We start from the raw sequence: 23,499 nt of genomic DNA, 5'->3' as shown, positions 1-23,499 counted from the left end.
TTTACAAAATATTGAATTCAAACAAATGGCACTTTTTTCAGGTTTATATTTGTGAGCAATTTTGTAACCACAGATTCATTTCCTTTCACTTTAAAATCATGCTCAATTTTGTATTATCTGTCACACAAAATCCCAAAGAAAAACATTGTAATCTGCGTTTCTAAAATGACAAAATATGAAAAAAAAATCAAGGGGTTTGAAAACATCTGCAAGGAACTGTATGCAGTTACTCTAAATGAAAATAAATAACACTGTCAGATGCAGTTTATTAAAATGGGACCTGTTTACATGTTAGTGATATATCTAAGTAAACAACTTATTCTACTACTCAATTAAGTTCCCATATCAAATACAGCATGGTCCAATTTGTTTGAGCTTCAAAAAGTACTTGTTTTGAACCTTTCCACATTACTTATTTTTTGGGATGTTTATAAATAAATTTAAAGCATCACATTTATGACAAGGTATCTATACAAATATCAAGCCTAATTTAAGACTTTTAAAGATCTTTTTAATACCACCTTGAATAAAATATAGGAGAAAAAAAACCTATAAATTTAACAAATGTTGCTGCATTACAATCAAGCTGACCCGGACCCTTAAAAGTTGTTTTCAACATAGCCTCCTACGGGTCGGCAAGAGAAGTGAGCTAGTAGCGAAAGTGGATGTCATCCAGCCAACTTGCACTTACCAATGACGGATGCAAAAAAGCTAGTTAGCTCCCTAGGTAACAAGGGTATTATAGCAGTTTGTCACCGATAGGCTAAAACTTTTTTCTTACAGAAAAGTCCCCATAGAAAAGCAAATAAAAAATTTAAAAAGTTCTGCCACAACAACATTTAAGACCTGTAATTAACATATTTAAAATCTAACTCGCATGTTTTTAAATGAATTTAACACATTTTAAGGCCTTATTTTTGACATGCAAATTTAAGACATTTTAAGGATGTGTGGACACCCTGTATGAGCTGCCTTGAGAAAAGCCTTAAATTTCGTACATAAAGAAAGACTAAACATGACCAACTTGGAAATATCATAAATCAGAATAACGAGAACCTGAACATAGGGTAGAGTCAAAGACAAACTTTCCTTTTAGAACAAGCAAGAACAGAAATGAGTAACTGGAGGGGTAATTTTGTAAACCTCTGTCCGGACATGATCCGTTCACCTCGAGGCTGACATCACTGAATACCACAGAAATGCAGCATACTTGGATCAACAAATAACACAATCCAACCTACGCAACATATTTGTACTAGTGCTTCAAAAAGAGGTCAACAAGCTTATTTTATTAATCTCAAGCAAGGGCAATATTAAAGAAGAGTGCTGTGATTGGATGAAACGTCTCTTATTGCATGTGAGCATGCTCAGATTTAGCCCGATGGATTCAGTCTGTTCAAGCACAGAAATTGTTCATGAACTACAACACCCTATAACATTTGCAGTGCCCATTTAATTATCTCACAACACTAGGCTGATAGTGCAGCTTGATCAGAGAGCCACAACTATGAATTACCAAAGAAAACTGAAGGAAAAGTGAACAACAGCCCTTTGTAATAAAGGAGAGAGTTCAACAAGCTCATAAGATGTGAATCATGTTGAATATTCATGAGAATCTATGGGGGGCATTTCAAAGAATTGCATAAAAATCTGGCATTCACAGAGCTGTTAGATGGTTAGTTACGCACCGTGATCAAAGAGCGCGTGCAGTTACATCAGGAAACACAAAGGAATGCTGACTGCTGTAGCCTCATTAGCACCAAGCTGGGCTTTAATAATGCTCAAGTGTCATATTACGAAGGTTGCATGCACTCTCTGATATCAGTCATTGTTCTCTCTGGGATTTCACCCCTCTTTATTTATTAATGAACTGTACAAAAGTCATACTGAGAACATTCGCTCTCTTCAGCAACAAGAGTTCTCATACCGCACAGGGCTCAAGGTCTGATTATTTGTCACATGTTAGTAGGAATTTTTGTGAGCTTACAATCCATTGCAAAAGGTATTCAAACTTTTTAATGTTTCCTAATTTTGTCCTGTTATAATCAAATAGCCCAATGCATTTCAATGGGGTGTGAAAAGCCGACGCAAAGTAAAGTCATTTACTATGCAGTAAAGGATATGCAGTTTTCAATATTTCTTATTTACAAACAAACAATCTGTCAACAGGACAGATAGTAGTCATTTACATGTAAATGCAAATGAATACCAACATTTCTTCTGAGTGACATTAAAGTGACATTTAGCCAGAGTGGTACTACAGCAAAGTATATTCATGTATTAGATGGCTTAGTCAATGCCCAGACTTAATTCAAATTGAGAATCTGTTATAAGATTTAAAATAGCTGTTTACAGATTCTCTGCATCCAATCAAAGTAAGCTTGAACTACTTTGCAAAGAATGGGTAAACATTTTAGTCTTTAGATGTGAAATAACAGTAGGGCCATACCCTAAAAGACTTGTAATTTGCAGCAAAGTACAGGTGCTGCAAGTATTGACTTAGAGAGGGATAATAAAAATCACACTGTTCAGGTATTTATTCAAGACTATGTGTTGCACGTGGGTCCATCACATAACATCTAAATAAAATGCTTTGAGGTTTGTGCTCATACGTCACCAAATGTGGAAAAGTTCAAGGGCAATCATCACTTTTGCAGGACACTGAATGCTTTTATTCCCTTTTGGATATACAATGAGCTAGGTCCAGAATAGATGCATGAACAGATTAGCATCGGAGACCACACCATCACCTCTGGCTTTGGCTGCTTGTGAGTTCACGTTGTTAACAGAAACATCAGTTTATGAGACGTGTTTGCATGATTACATGCCATGTTAATGCAAAGATTACACAGAGTGGAGCAGGTGGGCAGCATTGCATTTCATTATAGAGTAACACACAACATCTATTTAGCGCTTTTGATGACAGCACCTTTAAACAGTGCCAACCCAAAACAAAAGAACCTGGTGACTGAAAGCCAGGTCAGCTGCAGCTCATTGCCTCACAGCCCCTACCTTCACTTCCACGAACTAGACTTTATCAGCAGATTCTTTCTGTTTCATTAGAGCTGACAAATGACACAATGTAGCGAGCAGATGAGGCAGATAAGGGGCAAAGAAAAGGCAAATCAGGAACATCAGCAGAGGCTTGGAAACCACTGTTCTCCCCCAACAGAACTGCCCCATGAGTAATGTGACACTGTTGTAATAAGCATCAACAATAAAGGGACATAAAGAGAAAAACCATAGACTGCAGAGTCTTGTGTGACCTGAAAAAAGATCTGACCAAGAAGACTGCAGAGAGCCAACTCGTCGCAAACTGAAGGACGACAGCTTGCCGGCACGGTTTTGCCGGCAGCCCTTCTGAGACAAAATTACGAGAGACAAGGTCAAAGCCCAGTGTGTGCAGACTAGTCAATGTGGCTGTGGGGTCACTGCAGTTCTAAGCATGAAAATGTCACACAGGCAGACAGCAGGTCCCGAAGGGAGCGCTGCGCAGGAAAAAGGACAAAAACCACTCAGCACTCAGGAGGACACTTGTGTCAAGCGTCTGAGTACTTCCAGGAAATACACGTCACAAAACGTACATGGTCTTAATTCGCTTCCTACATGTGCTCCCTGGTGACTGTCTCCACTCCCGTCTTTTCTTGCTTGCCTGTCTATTCAACTTTCAGGCTTCTCCATCTCTGTCACCTCTTTATAAGGAAGGTGCTGATGGTGAAGCGCTGGAGCGTGAACTGCAGTGGTACGTCGCTAATGTCTGCAAATGTCCCTCACCACAAATTTACATCAACCTCTGCAGCACCCCTAACTTCATGTCAAAACACAAGGTCACTGATCACATCTGTTACAAATGCTAATGAACCCCAGCCTACGGCAATTCCCAGTGGACAAGAACAGGTCGAATATTTTCCCGCCGCTGTCACTACTGATGGCACAAAGAGTGAGACATTAAGATATGATACGCAAAAGCTGATAAAGGTGTCATTTTGTTTTATTTTTTAATAAAACCCTAACAATGAATGCAAACTCCACATCCTGTCCATACGACATGTTATGAATTAGAGCAACTAAAATGTTGACCTTGTGCTGAGCAGAGGACTACACAGTATAAGCCCCACAATAAATATATCAGAACTGATTAGTTGTAAGACAATGGTGCAAATCTGTTTCTTTTGGAAGAAGGCAATGGGACATTCTGATAAATTCTGTTGTGCTTATGTCAGTAAAACACGGTGCAAACCACGTTGGTAGGAAGTTGTATTTTCCACAAGTCATTTTGAAAAATCCCTGCATATTTTATGGAAGCTCCTTGCATTGTTGGTTATGCACATTAATTGTATACATTTTTAGACTCAAATCTTTATATATTTCTGGACACAATTTTCAAATCAGGATTAGATTATCTTGAATAAATCATATCTTTCAAAGCAGAACTTGTTACCTTACATATCTTTCTCTTTGTAAAAATGAAAGCTGTGATGTGGTAAACTAAGTACAAAAGATGTCTTTAATAAAAGTTAGTTTTAGAGACTTTAATTTTCCTTAAAGTTTAAGACATGATTATTAAATTTTATTTATTTGTTAATTTCCTTTAAGAAATTGTCTTTTTTAAAAACGTGCAGATAACAGAATGAGGAATAAAGTGTTTAAAAAAATGTTTTAACTTATCCAAACTTGGAAAACCTGATTCTTTGTAAGAAATCCTGCATTATTAAAAGCACAATAAACATAGTCTGGCATTTCTGCAAAATCTTTCGCACAAAACTTTTTTTAATATTATTATGTTGCACTATTGAAATTTTTGGCATTATCATTCTGATTAAAGTCTCTGAATGAAAATAATTGTAAAACATGTAAAATAAAAACAGCCAAAATAAGATTTTTGGGAGGAAAAAATATAATGGAATATGGAGAAAATAACTAAAAGCATTTCATACGCAGTAATAAATGTCTTTTGTCTCAATGTATGTATCACATTTTTTTTTAAAAGTCATTTTGTCTCCAAACAAGTAGTTGCTGAAGAAAGGTTAGGAATTCACATAAATCAGGCATCATATTGCACTCCTTGTACATTTAGCTCCTTCCAGTTAAGCCTAAGAAAACATACAGCATTAAAGATATCTTATCTGTTTGCACATTTACTCAGTGTTATGATGGGTAAAATATTTTAGCTCTCAATTACTGATTCTTTTGAAACTATGTCATCATCAAAACTAAACGCACACTCCCAGACACAAAGTCCTACAGCAGGCCTTTGAAGTTTATCAAGGCCTAACATTCAGACAAAAACAAACACCTATTTCATTAAGGCTGACTGTTGGTCTCCTTAACATAAGTTATGATACATCTGTAGAACTGATAACAGCTTCATAAATTATTCAGTTCTCCTCCCACAGCTTTTTAATCAGCCCTTACAGCATTTCCCCAAATCATTCAAACTACAAAAGGCAAGTATGAAAATCTTCAACTTATTAGCAAGCAAACTTTAAAGTTGATGTATTTGGAGGGCTGTAATAGTCGGCATAAATTACAGTTTGAGTCACTTTGGATACAAGAAGAAGAAGAAACAAATGTCATGTTTCATATTACTTTAAACAACAAAAAATAAGCTGACTTCAGTGATGAGGCTCTAAGGTTGCAGATCTGTACTGACACATCTCAACAATACCATTTTGGCTCAGACATCTTTAAAAAAGAGTTTATGAATCTGAGGACAATTCCTGTTAAAACGAAAGTTAAACCAGAATGAAAACTCAAATTTATTTCAGAAAATCAATTAAAAAAAATAAAACTCACTTCAGATAGATTAATTACAAATTTTAAACATTTATTTTTTATCATTCTGATAATTGTGTAAATTTGAAATATTAAGTAAGACCAATTAAAAACTGATTTTTAATATATAAATGTTGAGTTAATGACATATGCAACAATAGGAAAGACTGATGGCTTGTCAGGTGGCCATCAGTCATTGAGAGACTCCATAGGGAGAGAAAGTCATTAGACGCTAAAGAAGCTAGCTGTTCACAGTGTGCTGCAACCAAGCATATTAATGAAAGGACAAGGTTTGGGAAGATTAACTAAGTCATAATCATCAAAATAAACAGGAACAAACACTTGAAATATATAACTGAATGCGTAATTAATACATTTTATTTTCAGCTTTTCAACATGAATTACTTAAATAATTTGACTTTTTAATTGTATATAGAATGTTGCAATAAAAAGAAAAAAAAAAACTTAATGGAAATGACAATGAAATATGATGGAATAAGTTTTTCCAAAATGAGTTTTTCCATCGGAAAAAAGTCTGACCTATAGCAATAAGGATAACTCTCTGTTTCCATGTCATAGTGTCTTAGTATGAAATCCAGATTTTGACATAAGGTTTTTGATGACAAAGTAAACTGAATTACACTTAATGATACCTTGTTGAATACTTTTCACTTAATTCAATATTTATGCAACTGCTACACTGTCAGTCAGGCACATATTTAAACTGCCAATTTGACCAGATTTACTAATCTATAAAATGACTATTACTCCTAAAATTAAAGACTGGAATTATGTCTGGACATATAAATTAACTGACTTTAAACATATGCATTTACATAATGTGTTGCTTTTAACTATGTCTGCTTATTTAACTTTAAATTTTATACTCTGAACAATTTTGCTTTTGTTGCCTAACAATCTGCTCCCAACAAAATGTCATTGTATTGCCTTAGGCATACAATGACAATAAAGTTCTATCTATCTATTTATTTTGTAGCAAAATAATGAACTCACTTTTCTCCTTGCAACTTGTTAGTTTTTACAATGAGGTCTTGAGTTTGCTCTTTCGCAGCCTGTTGAAGAGAAAGCGTGTTATTATAATTATTATTATTTTTATTATTATTTACCTTTATTTCACCAGGATTAAAAACATATTTTACAATAGAATATTGGCAGCAGCACATAGAGTTTACAGAACATTCACATCAAAGCAGAAAAAGTTAACACCATCATAAATTAATTAGTGAAAACATTGCTCTGCTAAAACATTTACAGATAGATGATTCCTTCTCAAAATCAGTAATTGTAATTGCAGGTATCTCGCCATGTATTATTCCAACAATGATGATAAAAATAAATGTTTAAAAACTACAAACAGAATACAAATCAGACTTTCATACCTTTAATCTATTGGTCATTTCCTCACAGCACGTGCTCATGGCCTGAACATCCTCATGGACACTTTCAAGCTCCTACAGAGAATGAATAACAAAGTCTGGTAACAAAGTCTGGTTGGAAAAAGTTCATAAATACAACAAATATGATAGATTGTCTTACTGAATGCATGGTTCATGCAAACTGAACATTTAAAACATGAAAGATCAATCTTAACAGGTGTTTCATGACTGATATTTGAAAACTGATATTGGAAATAAATACTTACACGAATAATCACTTATTTATTGTTTAGTTCCATTGATTATAGGTCTGATCCCATTAGTGAGCGAAATATATTTTAAAAAAAAAAACAGCCAAGAAAATAAAAAGACAAGCAATGTCTACGAGCATGGGTAGAAAATGGTTTGATTACGAAGCAAAAAAGAAGCGAAAACATTCCTTCTCATGGAACGCATGGGAACGAATAGGGGAAGAAAACTAACCGGAAGGGAACGGTATTTTTTTCTTCTTCTTTTAAACTGGAATTCTGTTACCTCTTTAACTTCTTTAAATATCCGTGCAAACTCCTCGTTAATCGTCAGACTTCTCCGCTCTATGTCACCTCGTAGATTTCTCCTGGTGCGCAGACTGTTCTCGGTGAAGAATACAGACAGCGCCTTCAGAGCTTCCAGCATCTCCTGAAAACATATCAAACAAAATATCCATAAAACTTAAAGTGCTTTGAGAAATTAAGAATTGAACAGACAAAAAAAAACACCAATTAAAATAAATAGATAAATAAATGGTAGCTCGGATTCAGGGACTTGTGTGTGCTTTCACACAGTGCTGGATTCTTAATGTCTTAAGTAAATAAAATAACCAAAAGAAATTACCTGCGACGCTAATGCTAATAGTTAAAATACAATTGTTAGCCTTTCGGTTGGGTTTTATTCGTCCGAAAGACCATATATTAACGTGAAGATAATTACTCACATGTATTTAATGCTTGTTATGAGCATATAACATTAATAAAACGATAAACTACAGGCGCAGCTGCTCTTAGCCTGATAGCAGGAAGCTAAACTTCTTCCAGCATACCTTGTCATTATCCAGCCTGGTCTCCAGGATTTTATTCAGCTTCCTCGATAGTGGGTTATTAGGCTGAGAAGGCATATTTGAATTTGAAGATATAGTCGCGTTATCGACTGAAGTTTCTATTTTAGTATTTGCCATTCTGAAAATCTACTTCCACGTCAACTGAATCCGAAGACTGTTTTGGTCCATGTGGAATTAACGTTCGGTCGGACCGCTTGGCGAGAGTCACAACGTTCCGACTGCCACTAACATTGTGTTGTGTAAACATAGTGCTGTGAAAATACTTAAATTAAAGAGATAATATTACAGAAATACTTTTTCTGTGTTATCCATATATTTTAGATGGTTCAGCTCAGAAAGAAAATGACAGATCAATGTGTTCCATGTAATATCGTGAGGAAACATTATCAAATAGGACAAAAATACTTTGGAGAAATTATGACAAACTGATTTGATTAAGTGAATGCTTCCAAACAAATTGAATAATTTTACAAATATCTTGTGTATTATTCATTACTTACTTATTTTTGAAATATCTATTAAACATAGACCAAACAAACATAAAATTTGGCAGCTGTGAGTTCTGCCCTATAAGTTTATACCAAACAACTTTCTTGCACTGCTATAGGTTTCTTGATATATCTAACACAATATGCTTTATTATGGACAGTGGGAGATATAACTATCATAATTTCATGTTGGAGATTTTTATAAAACATGCAGTTCCCTGCTTGATGAGAACAGAGTGACACAATAAGAGACACTTTAAGATATTTAGGTACATTTGAAAATTCTAAATTGAAAATCTTGAAAATATGATGGACTCGTTTAATAATTTCAATTAAAACAATTGCATGGCTAAAAGTTCTTATCAATCAAAGCTCTTCCGTATAATTAAAAGTTTCTTAAATATTCTTAAACATATAGTTCCTCTAGCTTAACACTTAAATACATGAGACAATTTTGCTTTTCAAAGTATCTGTAAATGCAACTGGAGCGGCGCTGACTCTGGCCCCTGGGTGGGGATTTGTCTGATTGATGGTCACCTCCTAGCAGCCTCCTCCCCGCCTCTCTCTCTCTCTCTCTCTCTCTCTCTCTCTCTCTCTGTCTCTCTCTCTCTCTCTCTCTCTCTTTCTGAGAGCAGGAATGTGTGATCTGGAGTCCGGTCAGTGGGCGCCGCTCCGCTCGTCTGTCTCCAGCGCAGGAGTAAATCATTGATTCAACGCTTCGCCTGTATCGACGAGGAGGAAGTGATTTGTGTGCGGATTCTGCGGAGACGTTTTGTATATGTCGCATTTTGGACTCTTTACTCGATCGGAATAATTTTCTCACCTACTCCGCTGGAGAAAAGTTTCCTCTAAGACCCAAACACAGCTGGACTCTGCAGATGTAAACACCCTCTCCAACATCGAGCGCACCTTACATCGGATTTCGTCCAACATGTAAGAATTCACCCTTTTTCATTTTGCCGTTTAATTATTGAAACAAATCTGTAAATCTGTGTAGCATAAGGTCACCCCTGAGATCCCTGCATGTTCGTGAAGAAGCGGCAGCTCTTGCAGGGACCTGAAGTCTCATTTCTCAGCTAAATGTGTTCAGGATCAGATTATGTTGGTGGTGCATAGTTGTTAATTAACAATACATAAGGCACAGTGTTTAAAGTTCTACTATGGCACGTGCGTGTGTTATAAAGTGCTACAGTTTATCCTGAATCTGTAACTTTGTGTATTAAACAACATGTCTAACACGTGTATGCAAAGGCAACAAATCAAACATGTGAATAAGTTCTGACAGGTATTATTCACATGACATTGTTGTAGTGATGCACCAATCAATCAGCCAGACGTGGGAATCTGCCAATTCCTTGATCAGCTCTGATCAGAGCTTGTCAAATACTGAAAAGCATAGTTTTTTTAATTATTATTTAGTAGAAGAGCATGTGTTTTGATGTTCTTTTTCGAGTTGGATAAAAATCAGATTAAGTTTGAGGACAAATATGCTTTGAAGTGCAAATGGAATGAAATGTCTAATGCCTTAATTTTGTGCTGGAAAATACCTCCTCTATCAAAAACTGGAAGCAAGATGATTTTGTTTCCTATGTGTTGGGAAACTGTTATAGGTCAGAAAAAGTCTGAAAAATAATTAAATCCTCATGTTGCAGGGTTGTATCTATCAATTAGAGCTCACATTTGTCCAATTTTCCTTTAACTGACTCTGAACAGTGATCTGCTGGACAAATTTGATTTATTTTTCCCATTGATTAGTTACATCAAAACTATGAAGTCCCACAATTATTGGTCAACAAACAAACCCATCAGTAGCATGTAATTGTATGTAATCCTTTTAGTTTTGTAGAAAAACTGGATACATAGTTTGGAGATTGGTATGCATGTGTTGTATGTTCTGTTGGATTCAAAACCATTACTATGAAAAAAAAGTCCTGCGGATTTCAACTGTTGAATGTGTTGCTCTTTAAAGAACAAACAGAATAGTTGAATCAGTCAGACTTCCAAGAAAATCAGAAATCTAAATTGGCCCAGAGAAGTCTGGTCGGTGCATCTTTATCTTGCAACCGTTTGAGTAATGAACAAAAATCACACATATGTGAATAATCTTTGAAGCAGCAGTCAGTCACTCAGTGATCAGAAACAGTAAAATCTGTCTTTATAAACTCTGGTCAGTATTAGGTAGGTAAAATATTGAACAATCAACATTTTGTTGGCATTTGCTAAACAAATCAAAGAAAGAAATCCCATAGGTTTCAGTGATTGAGTGCACCAACCAACAGCAAGAATTTAGTGTTTTTCTTAGTTTAATCAACATCAGTTAGGAGTTATCTTGACATGCTCGATGCAGACAATCTTGTAATATCTTCATTTGCTGCTGAATTCAAAAACATTACTTGTATAAAATAACCTGCAGTACTTTTTTCCTCTTTATATGTGGAAAAATCTAAAGTGGTCAAAATAAGAGTCACAAAAAAAAAGAAGAAAAAATCTATATCTGTCAGAAAAAAAGCCTGATCAGTGCATTTCTACTTGGCGGTAGATAAAAATGGAAATAAATGAAATACAAAAATAATAGTTTCAATTTGCTCATCTAAGTTGAATTGATTAAACCATTTGCAGCTGTTTGAGTTTGATCATGATGCCGTTTTGTTTACTATTAATCAAATCACAATTATGTCTAATCTATACTGCATAAGGCGTTGGATTTTAACATATACAGCAAACCAATTTCTGTTATATTTCTGTCTATATTTAATTACTTTTTATAGCAAAAAAACAACAATTAATCACAAAGTTAACCATTAGAGGAGGGCTGTTAATTAGAAATAATAACCTCTTTGACACTTTCTGTTTTTTATAATGACCGGATAACACAATTCTATTTTTCCCCTTATCCAGCTGATTAATTTTATTTATTTTTTCGCTGTTTTACAACCCGATAACTTGTTTGCATGGAGAGTCTGTGCGTCAGCACTCAATCTGGCTGTTTCTCCTCCTCCTGACAGGGATCCAGAGTCAATGAGTAGGTGAAGACTGCACGTGTTAAATGCTCGCTTCAAGCCTTCCAGCGACACAGCAACTGCTCGTTTAACTGCTGTCCTGCTCAGTGACCATATTTACGATGGCGTCCAGTCTGACGTGCACGGGTGTAATCTGGGCCCTGCTGTCCCTGCTATGTGCCGCTGCTTCCTGTGTTGGCTTCTTCATGCCCTACTGGCTGCTGGGGACGCAGATGGACAAGCCTGTGTCTTTTGGCACCTTCCGCCGTTGCTCCTACCCGGTGAGAGATGAGGAGAAGCAGATCACGGTGATGCTGGAGCAGTGCGGGCGCTACGCGTCCTTCCACGGCATCCCGAGCCTGCACTGGAGGATCTGCACGGTGGTGACGGGCGTGGGCTGTGGCCTCCTCCTGCTGGTGGCCCTCACAGGTCTGATGGGCTGCTGCATCTCCGACCTCATCTCCCGTACGATCGGCCGTGTGGCTGGTGGAATCCAGTTTGTTGGAGGTGAGCAAAATGATGTGAAGCTGAACTCTGCTTTCCCTGTTTTGATTTGGGCTGATATTTAGGAAAAGCTTATTAAGTTTGATAAAAAATAAATAAATGAATAAATTAAAAAATAAATAAATAAATAAAAACTTTTTACTGTATTTAAAAACTTATTGGTCTGGAAATTCTTCATGAATTTTTATAAACGTATATTTGCCTTTAATTGTAACTTCAAATACATTCATTGTATTTTATGACGATTTCATGTGATGGACCAACACAAAGAAGAATAATTAAGAAGGGTTTTCATTTTCTTTTTAAATTGTATTCAGTTTCCCAACTCTAGTACTACTAAACATAATACAGTGCAACCGTCAGAAGTTACCTAATTAGAAAATAGACTCCATTAGTGTGTACTGTAATATTAGCAAAAAAAAAAGAAACAAAATCAACACACAAAAAAACCCAAACTAATAACAATGTTCTGAACTTTGAATATCTGAGGAGAGCAACTCCAAATGGACAAGAAGAGTTCAAATATGTAGCGCAGGTGGAAAATTCTGTGGACAAAGCACTCCACAATTTGGCCTTTATGGAATACTGGACGTAAAAATTCATTGTAGAAAAAAATATCTGTAAGATATCTAGTCCAAGGTTTGCCATAACATGTGTAAGGAACACAACAAACATGTGTTTGTGAAGAAGGTGATGTGATTAAATCAATATTTCACACTCTGAAACTTGGTGGTGGTAGGGTGATGCTGTGGGAATGCTTTGATTCAGCACGGATATTGAAGTTGGTTAGCTTTAATGGAAAGATGGGAGGAAGAAAATCTGTTAGAAGCTGGGAGGAATTTGAGACCTGGGTTGGGGTTCATGCTCCAGCAGGTCAATGACCCTAAATATACAGCCTAAGTTACAATGGAATAGACCATATTTATGTGTTAGAATGGTCCAGTCAAAGTCCAGACCTAGGTGCAGTTGACAATCTGTGGAAAGTCAAGAGAAAAGTCAAGTGATATCAGAAAAGTGCTGGTCACAATGTTAACTTCTAGTAGTGCACAACAGTAAGAGGTACATTCCAAAAGACTTGTAGCTCAAGGTGGTTTTACAAAGTTTTGCTTTCTGTAAAAACATGTATCTTTTTCTTTCATGCTTAAAATTGTTCAGTATTTTGTGTTGTTACATTATATGAAATCCCAATAAAGTACATTAAAGTTTGTTTTTTGCAATGTGACAAAATGTGAAAAAGTTCAAGAGGAAGTTATTCAAGTTTTAAAGTCTGTGTTCTTATGAACATAGTTTTATAGAGATTTCAACAAAGCATTGGTGAGGAAATAAAAGATTTATACATATTGTAGGTCTGCTGACTTCCCAGTAAACCCTGCTTCTCTGCTGGACAGGAAATGAAGTCTCCTTGTGAGCTTTAGTTATGCTTCTGAAGTTCTTTTTAGATTTTTTTCCATTTTCTTTTCTGCAGACTTATGTTTGGAATGAAGCAAAATTGTTGTTAGAATAGTTTTAAACATTGCACATCAAACTGGGTTTCTAATGAAGCAAAATGTCTTGCTGTGTCTGCAAGTGTTTGGCTGCCGTTCACTGAAACATTTGGACTGCGTCTGGTAATCTTGCCTTGTGAAGTTATGGAAAGCCATCAAATGAGCTCAAATTCGGTTCTCCGTTTGATTCTTTTAAGTTTTAAAGAAGTCTCTGCCCTTTTGTTTTGGGTTTTTTTTTTTTTTCCTCTCAGAGAAACAGACGCTGCAGAAACCACGTTTTGTTTGTCTGTTTGCACTAAGTTAGACCCAGCTTGGCTTGGCACCAGCTTTTGTTTGTGTGCGTGCGCTGTTTGGCTTTTTGCACATGTGCTCTCTCGGGACAGGAGGTCTGAGGGAAGGCTTCCACTGAAGCTGCAAATTTTCCCCCTCGCCCCAGTTTAAGAAGCTGTGGCGCTCCAGTCCCTCTCATTAACTCAGAAAACGTTTGCTTGCATACTGTGGCTCACCACTCTGCTGTTTACAATCCTCATCACTTTGGCTTGGGTTTAAAACGTGACGGGACAGAGAAGCAGGTTGCGAGCTGCTGATTTGACGGAGCTGCTGCGTTTTCCAGAAGGACAAATAAAGAATCTACAGAAGACTAGCATGTCCTAATTCTAAAAGGCTTAGCTTCTTGGGAATTTCTTTAGCATTAATGATGTATAATAAGGCGGATGATTAAGGTGAAGGCTGCTTGGGTTACTCTGAAGTCTCCCCTTTTTACATAAGGAAAGCTTCTTTTAAGCTTCACAGCTATATGCAAGCTGCTATATTTGGTTGCAGGATTAAAAAATTCCTGTCTGTCTTTTTTGCAGTTTTTTTTTCCTCTCACAGACTCACAAATCCAGACACGCATGAATTTAGACAGTGGGAGAGTGAAGAAAGGCGGCATACAATGCAAGAGACACCGCTCAGGTCTTTTCATCCTGAATGCTATAGCGAGCCAAAGGGCAGAGATGTCTCAGAAGGGCTAATTGGAAGTGACACAACTGAGAAGCTCAGTGGGCTGTTGCATGCATTGTCTTCTGTCACTTCCAAAAGAGTGCCGAGATATTCAGGCAGGCGACGGAGGCCAAGGGGAAATGAGTGATTGAAACATTTGGCGTTCGCTTCTTATTAGCTGCGAGAAATAAAGATCCGCAGGGAAGCGGGGGGGCGAGAAGTGCGATCAGATATCGGTGATTAGCGGGAACAGGGAGAGGAAGTAAATGTGACGAGCAGTGAAAGCGAAGTGTGAGCCTCGCGGTTGGCTGTTTGATGGTGATCCTGTACATCCTTCTGTGTTTTCCCAGAACCTCTTGAGGACCATTAATTAAGAGAGGACAGGGCGTTGTGGAGGTTGCCACAAATAAAATATCAAGCTGAGATTGTCTTGCAATATATCTCATTTCTATGAAACAGATCAGACCTAAAAGGTTTCATCAGTTCTTTATCTGATAAACCGCAGCTCCCGATAGGAAAACTCTCCAATTGCTTCATCCCAGCACAAGGAAGTGAATGTTGCTAATGGTTGTGGATTTTAGTCGCAGCATGGAATGTTATCAGATTCATAAATCAAAGGCCTGAGAGCTTCATCTGATTTACATTAAACAGCTTTCCCCCCTTTTGCTTCACAGTTTCTTGTTTTAGTCATCCACAGCGGTGCACGCACTGGAACGGATGTGGCACAGGCGAGCGGTTCAGACATTTAAAGATTCTTGACTCGGATTTGGTTGTTAGGGGATTTGGTCCCTCACCCCCTCCCACAGAGGCCTGCCCTGTCTATTCGGGCACCTCATGCAGAACCGCACACAGCAGGAGGAAAAGCTGTTTAAGCTTTGTTTTTAACAGTCACGATTTAGGCCAACTCTAACCCCATTTTTCCTACATTGTGTGTATCCTTCTATCACAATAAGTACTTGTGTGTGTCCATTTCAAGAGTGGCTCAATATATTATTTGTATACCTTTAAACTTTTCTGACATTTTGACAAGTGGTAACCACGAACTTCAGTGTTCTTTACTGGGATTTTGTGCAATAAGCCAAAACAAAGTAGCACATTATTGTGGAGTGGAAGAAAAACAATGTAGCTAGTCCGAGTGAATTCTGGAAGAAAATCTGTTTGTGGCTAGAAAAGACTTGTGACTTTTGACACACCTACAGCTAGAGCTACAATCGAATGGTTTAAATTAGGGGTGTCCAACTCCAGGTCTCAGTGGCTGGAGTCCTGCAGGATTTGTCCCTGCTGTGGTATGCTTGAACCAAATAGTTGAAACCTCCTCATGGGCCCAAAAAGACCTGCAAAGGCCTTGTGATGAATAATTCATTTGAACATTTGATTTTCACATGACTTGAACAAGAAAAAAAAACCCATCAAAGACATGTGAGACACTGCAGGTTTGACCTAAATATAAGTGACAGTTTTACATTTCTTATTCTAATAATTAGGAACTACCAGAAACTGGCAAAAACTAACACAGCTCATCACCCTGAACACAACACGTTCGTGGAACTTTGTGAGCAACTTTTTTCAGGCATCAAAGATTTTATAAAAACCATTGGAGACAGTTTTAAATACTATATAGTATTAAGAAGAATCAGTTTTCATTTGAAGTATTTCTGACTGGCAGAACCTCTCACAGCTATACCAGAGATGGTATCTGATCTGTTTCCTATTCTGTAGGAATGTTTCTCAAAAAGAAATAGCTGTGGTAGAGTTAGGGCTCAAAAACAGTTGCTAAACTTTATTCAAACACAGTTGTGCTGTGACGGGGGAGAGATATGCTGGGGAACAATGAATCTCTTTATATTCCAGTTTAATGTTTTTACCTTTTAAATTTCATTGGAGGTTAATTTCTCTGAACTTTTAATAAAATTTTCTTTCTCCCTATTCAGCTAGGTTTGACAAATTGTCGTCTTGTTTAACCATCAAAAAGTGTTGCAGACTAAATGCTAAATATTTTCATTAGTATAAAATCTGCAAATGTTTCCAAATTCTGAATTCCTAGCAGTGGCTGCCTCTCAGAACTGATTACATGGGGCGATTTTAGCAAAATGTGCTGCGAACTGGCTCAGACATTTGGGTTTTTGCTTCAGATCGCCAAACCTTGCCTGAGACAGTCTAATTCTCTCGCTGTGTGACTGGCTTTAAGGGATTTATATTGTAGATTTGCTAGACGCCAAAGCCAATGATAGCTTAAAAATTAAATCTCAAAATTAATTTCAAACTGGCAGAGAAAGGGATAGGTGTATGCCAGAAGCCCAGAAGTCTGACCCATTTTTCCATTGCACCTGATATGAGCCCTTGTTGCTTTGCTTTCAAAAATAATGGTGGGCTAATTAGTGCATGACAAAATAACAAAAGGCAACAGCATCTGTTCTCAGCACATAAAGCAATGCATATTTTAATGGTTATCTTGTTGAGAAAAACAATCAACTGAAACTTCAGAAAAAATTCTCACGTGGATTTGAGTTTATTTTTGTCTGAGTTCTGTATTTCCTTTGGTTCTGCTTATCCACATTATCCTTTGTAGTACAGTGTTGTGAAAAAGTATTTTCTTTTTTGTCACTTTTAAATTTTTCAGATTGTCCATCAAATTTTAATAGCATACAAAGATAGTCTGAAAAAATGTAAAATTCCAAAGTGCCCTGATTATCTTTATGCCTGTAGAATGAGGACGCTGCTTAAATAGAACTTACATGGTAATGTGTAGTAGGTTAAATAATATCAAAAAGTAACTCATCACACTGATCTAAAGAAACTCAAGAACAGATGAGTAACGTATTATTGAAATCTGGCTACCTATAAATAGTTAGAAAGTCTTTGGGATTCCAGAAACCATGATAAGAATTATTAACCACAAACAGGGAACAGTGTGTTGAAGTGTTCGGTCTATCAAAACAAGTCCAAAACAAGCATGGATGATTCATCCAAGAAACAACCCAAAACAAAATTGGAACCACTCACTTGCTGTAGTTAAAGACAGTTTCCATGATTCATCAATAAAAAAAGAGGGTATAGCAAAAATTACCAACATTGCTGACTAAAAAGAAACATAAAAGGTGAGCATTTGCTATAGCTCTTCTGAAAAATAAAATCATACCTACAGTTGGACATGGAGGTTGTAGCGTGATGGTTTGGAGCTGCTTTTGCTGTTTTAGGGAAATTGAAGACTTTGACTTCCTTTAAGTAAGCATGATATATCCTCAAAAAGAAAAGTCTGAAAGAAAATGTTTGGCCCGTAGGCTGTCACTTGTGTTTTGCAGCAAATACATAAATGGCTCAGGAAAATAACATGAAGGATGTAGTGTGGCCTATTCAAAATATGATGTTAATTCTGATTGATATGTGATGTCACCTTAAACTGTTTATTTATGTTAAAAAAAAAAAACTAAAAAAAAACTTCGGTGTGTTTGAGTTTGAAACAATCACACCAATAAAACAGAATTTATCCACATGTGGATAGATGTTGCTGCCAAAGTTTAGGAGCAATTACGTTTTTAAATAAACCTATTTATTAAAAAAAAAAAAGAGAATTTTTAGCCTCTTTGTCATTAAATACTTATACAGGAACTTGCCTATTTTCATCATGCATCGGGATCCGTTCAGGAACAAGCAAGAACAATATGATACCTTATGGGTTTAATTCATGTGAGAAAAATATTATTTTTCTTTTTCAGACAGTGAATAAAAAAAAGATTATTTGAACAGTATTGGTTCAGAGGAATCAAAATTGAAACATTTTTTTCAAAACATGACTGAATCTCTCAAAAATATTGTTTTGACCTGCAGAGAATATCAGTGCAACCAAACTCATTTTAGGTCCTGATAAAAATGTCAGGTGAGACGGCCGCTCGAAGCTGGAGGGTGCAAACCATATTTCATTGAGGACGTGTACAAACTGCTGAGTCTGCAGAAAATGAAGGTGAAAACAACAAGACAAACACTGCAATGCATGACGGCCTTTTCCGGGAGTTTGTTGGGACAGCTTGCGGTGGGGACGCAGAGGACTTTCTTACAGGCTGCTGCTGTGTGAACTTACGAGGTGCTGCGTCCCTCAGGGATGAAGCTCAGGTTTGAAATAGCTCCATGCAGCATTTTCACTATCATTAGGGAGGGCTGTGGTCAGAAGGGAATTCTGTAATCTGAATATTTCTGTCAACGTTGGGTAAAGTACAAAGAGCTGTTTGGTTTTATAAGGGGAAATTTAATGTCGTCAGGGTGCGATGAGATTAAATTATTGATTAGAGGCATTTAATGTCTATTACATTATACATTAGTAAAGAGTTCTGACAGCTCTTTGATAAACTCAGATCAGAAAATGTGGGTTTTCTTATGCGGCTCCATTTCCCTGTGAAGCGTTCTGGAGCAAAGTGACAAACTTGTCTTTCAGTTGACACGTATTTATCTTTTGAACACTTGCAAAGCTTTGGATTCTGACCTTATGACCTACTTGAAAGTGTCTGAACTTTCAAGTAGTTTTAAATAAAAAATCATTTAGCCAAAGCTGATAAAACACAGATTTTTTCCCCCCGAACTAAAGGCTGTGTTTGTGGAGGGAAACTGTGCAGCATTTTGGCTTTTACCGCCAGAGTTTGAACAGATTTGTTGGCAGCTCTGGTTGAATTCTTCCCACCCCGCCTCCACTGAAGCTACAGTTGATCTGAAATATCAAATAATTGGCTGTAGTGCCTTTTGGGAAACCTTCTCCGTTTGGTTTTCTGGTTGAATGATTGTGTTTACTTCTGTTTGCTACGTTTTTGCAGACACTGGTGTGGAATGTCGGGAAAGGAACAATATGCCTGGAGGATTCACAGATATAACTATTTCGCCTGAGTTTTATGCCTATTTAAAAAGAGTAGCTGAGGATTTTGGAGCTATACTTCATATACTCCAGCTGCTCTAAACTTAATGCGTTTACTACTACTCTGCTTTATGTATGACAGTTACTCTAACAGGAAAAGCTTCATTCTCTTTTCAGTTAGTCACAAGAGTATTATCTGTGGATCTTCAAAACAAAAGATTCAAAGGGTTAGTTGGGGGAAATATGAAAAACCAAAACTGTGTGATAACTCAGTAGCATACCTATGCACACCTTTAAACTAAAACCTTTTGAAAAAACATTTTTTCTGTTTCAGCAGTCAATCTTTAGAATGATTCTGTCAGTACTCGACATCTTGACTTGACAATATTTGCCTACTCCACTTTGCAAATGGTCTCCAAATCTTTCATATGCTGTGATACCACAGAGATCGACCTGCAATCATTTAAGTGAAGATTTCAGGCCAAATCTGACAGGTATTCGGAACAATTCATAACTTTAACCACCTCAGTTCCATCTGAAGAAAAGTCTCTACAGAGCCTGATGCTGCCACCACCATGTTTCCCTCTGGATAAAATATTCTGGCTGTAGTATACAGTGTTGATTGTGTACCAAATAGATCATTTGGCATGAGTCATAGTCCAAAGGTCCGACTTCGGATTCTTCAGGCCAAAACATATACTTCCACTTTGTTTAGAGAGATTTTTTGTTGCGTCTAAAAGTTTTCCATAGAATATTTTAACCGTACTCCTTAATCTAGACATATGAAGAATATGAACTATTTTTCTTACATGTAAAACACAACCAGTACTTGTTATAAACTTTTGAAGCTCCCTCGGTGTTGCTTTCAGCTTCTTCGGCAGTCTCCCCAACCAGCTTAAATATTTTCTTTTCTTCAATTGAAGACAAATCCCCAGTTTTTAAAAAAGTCTCTTTGTCTCATATTTTCCTTCTATGGGTAACGACATACTAAGTAAGTGGCCAATGCAAACATAATGACATTTAAAGCTTCATAAAATATCCTTTATATAAACTGTTTTAGAGACTAGTGATGTTTTTTGACAGTAGCAGTATGGTCTGTTCTTAACCCCCCCCCCCCCCCCCTACTGTCTAAACTCCAATATTATTAAACAAACAAGTCCAACAATTTGGATATTTACTGCCTACAAACTTTTAACTAAACTTCATTTCAAAAACCTGAACTACCCCTTTAGATGTAGAACTTACCAGGTATCTAAACTGCCAGTAAAGGTGACCTGTTAAACACAACATGTAATATAGAAGTCTGGTCATGTGCCATCGAGGCCACATGAAATTAACTGCTCCACGTCTGTCTGCACTCCCTTTGAGGCTCAGAGGGTACACCAAGGGCATGAGCACGAGTTATAGTTATAAAGACACATCTATAAATTACAGATGGGCGGCCTTTATTGCCACCATAATTTTGCCAAAGGTTGTTTGGCTTCGTCTCGTGTTGTCCTGTGTCAGAGCTATACCACCGCCGCCAGGAGCTTTGTCCTTGTGCCGGCTTTGGGAGCTCTTGCCAGCTGGATCCCACCCAGCTCCAGAATGTTGCGCTTCCACTCCCCTCTCACCGCCGGCTCTCATTTTCAAGAGGTACAACAACATGAAATTGCATCCATATGAGGAAGGCTCCAGGATGAAGAGCTCATTTTTCTGTCTGGAACAGTGTCTCTTGACACTCTTTGTTTAATGGTGTCACATCTCAACACATTTCCGGAGAACTGGATAAACATTTCCCTTCGGTTGCGCTGTATTCCTTCCTCCTTACAGGCCTGCCAGTGTGGTGGGATGAAGATGATGATGATGAACGGCGTTGTCTTGTTTGTCGTGCAGCGAATGCATAAAGCAAATGAGATTGCAGTAGCACATATATTTATACCACAACTTTATTTTTTTGCTGTGGACATGAGCTTTGTGTAATGGTGTTTAGAACGCTCTCTCGCTCTTCATTGGGTACGTTTCCGGCCTCTAATGGTTATAAAGTGGATCTATCGTCCTCTGGGTTGATTGATCACCTAAAGTACAGACCACTCTTGCACTGTAATATGCTCATTCAGCCCAGCAGCCTTTTTTTTCTGGATGTACAGTTCTCTCAAACCCCCACCGACTACGAGGATGTTTGGAGTCAGAGAGCCGTGAAACGTAGCCTGTGTGCCAGAGGCGCTCTGTTCTCCCCAGTGCTTCAGTCTATCCTCACTTTCTCTTCAGATTCTCCTCTTTCTGTCCTTTATTGGTTTTTGTTTCTTCTGTATTATTTCCAGTTCCTTCGGTCTTTAACTCTGGTTTCACCTTTCCCCCTATTCCTGCTTTCTGTCCACCCATTTGTCCCTCTGCTCTGCTCCTTCATCTCCTCCTTCCTGCAGATGAGGTCAGCAACCAGTGACCCAAAGAATGGACCAGGGTTCAGACAGAAACACAGAACAAAAAGAACAAGATACAAAAAATATAATGTTAAAACAACGAGAGAGACAGTAACAGAGACAAGGGCGGAAAGACTGGCATCAGCAGGGATTTAGTTTTGTCAAACAGGAAGTGTGTGGAACCAAAGAAGAGACAGAAGGGTTATTTCAGTAAACCCCTCTGTTAAGTCATTGTTGTTGCTGGTACAGCAGCAGGCGTGCTGCATATTGAGCTGTTTTTTTTTCTGTCACTGGGTACAAAACTGGTCCAGAAAGCATGTCTGGTGTGTTTGCAGTCATGTCTGGCATTTCTGCAGCTGTAAAAACAGAGAGCTGAGGGAGTTTGACAGCAGAAGAATGAATTCAGAAAGCATAGAAATTTGGTTGTGTATAAAAAATAAGCTAGTGAAGGATTGGTTTGTTCACAGAAAACGGCTTAAAAACAAATCAATAACCAAAATATCTAGTAGTGTATTGTAGCTACTGTGAGGTTTGTTTTTTTAGTCAGGCAGATCTAAAGATTCCCCAATTAAAACTTTTATCTTGGTTTCCAATCATTGATTTTTCTTTAAGCTTTGCCATTGTCAGTTTTCTCAACACATTTTTTTAAAATATCAATTGGCAGAAACTATTATTTCTACCAGTGGATTTTCTCACCAAAAAAAATGGAAAAAGGTTGACATTTAAGAAATTAACATTTTTAAGACCCTTTTAGGCCTTACAGTGAGATCATGTTTTTTGTCTGCCTTTTTAAAATCCTCCAGAATCCCCCATCTGGACTTATATCTCTGACATAAACTCATCAACCTTCAACAACCTTTATTTTGCACCTTTTTTGTGTGTCAAAAAAAACAAAAAACAAAAAGAAAATACCCAAAATATGACAGACAGTGGCACAGTGGCGGGTTCTGGGCTGCAAGGTTCTTTTCAGATATGCGCTGCTTTTCAGCTGAGCATGTCAGCCTGTTGATAGGAGGACGTGGGCGGTTTTCTGTGAACAAGTAGTGATAATCTGTTGTGTGTCTCTGCGAAAGAGCTTCAGCTTGTACCTTGTAACATTTCGGTATCATTTTTAGGGCAGCGTGTTAGAATGGAATATTGTCACATTAAAGATAAGCTAAGTCGTGCTACCCTTGCTTTATTTTGTTCTGCACCAGCAGCATCTTTTATCACAACACCTGAGCCGAGAAAATGGGTAGAAAGCTCTGTTGATGTGTTTTGTCTTTTTGTGGCAGGTTGAGGGGAGTTGGAATTAACACAGATTGATGAGCATTGTGTTATTAACTATAAGTGTAAGAAAGCATTCAGGGTTCTTACTACTGAGTTAAAATAGGAAAAAACCTATACAGTGCCTTTTTAAAGTTTTCATACCCTTTCAGTATCACACAATGGCTGTCCACTGACAGACCAGGCAAGGAGAGCATTAATTACAAAACAACCAAGACGTACAGTATATTGCAACATTGGAGGAGCTGCAGAGATCCACATCTCAGG

At 37.4% G+C, this 23,499-nt stretch overlaps 2 protein-coding genes across 2 annotated transcripts in view; one reads left to right on the top strand and one right to left on the bottom strand.

Moving 5' to 3' along the window:
• cog6 (component of oligomeric golgi complex 6) overlaps positions 1 to 8,453 on the bottom strand; it is a 29,040-nt gene extending 20,587 nt beyond the window's left edge. Inside the window, exons 1-4 of the mRNA XM_027999215.1 lie at positions 8,251 to 8,453; positions 7,707 to 7,850; positions 7,176 to 7,247; positions 6,790 to 6,848 (exon numbers count right to left, since the gene is read on the bottom strand). Of these exons, the coding sequence (XP_027855016.1) occupies positions 6,790 to 6,848; positions 7,176 to 7,247; positions 7,707 to 7,850; positions 8,251 to 8,385 (410 nt within the window). The 5' untranslated portion in view covers positions 8,386 to 8,453. The remainder of the gene's footprint in view (positions 1 to 6,789; positions 6,849 to 7,175; positions 7,248 to 7,706; positions 7,851 to 8,250) is intronic.
• A 923-nt stretch (positions 8,454 to 9,376) lies between these two features.
• LOC114133237 (LHFPL tetraspan subfamily member 6 protein) overlaps positions 9,377 to 23,499 on the top strand; it is a 65,386-nt gene continuing 51,263 nt past the window's right edge. Inside the window, exons 1-2 of the mRNA XM_027998972.1 lie at positions 9,377 to 9,689; positions 11,762 to 12,262. Of these exons, the coding sequence (XP_027854773.1) occupies positions 11,878 to 12,262 (385 nt within the window). The 5' untranslated portion in view covers positions 9,377 to 9,689; positions 11,762 to 11,877. The remainder of the gene's footprint in view (positions 9,690 to 11,761; positions 12,263 to 23,499) is intronic.

Source organism: Xiphophorus couchianus, chromosome 18 (genome assembly GCF_001444195.1).
Source record: "Xiphophorus couchianus chromosome 18, X_couchianus-1.0, whole genome shotgun sequence".
Classification (NCBI taxonomy): Eukaryota; Metazoa; Chordata; class Actinopteri; order Cyprinodontiformes; family Poeciliidae; genus Xiphophorus; species Xiphophorus couchianus.
The sequence above is the reverse complement of the archived record's forward strand: the minus strand, read 5'-3'. Positions and strand labels throughout refer to the sequence as shown.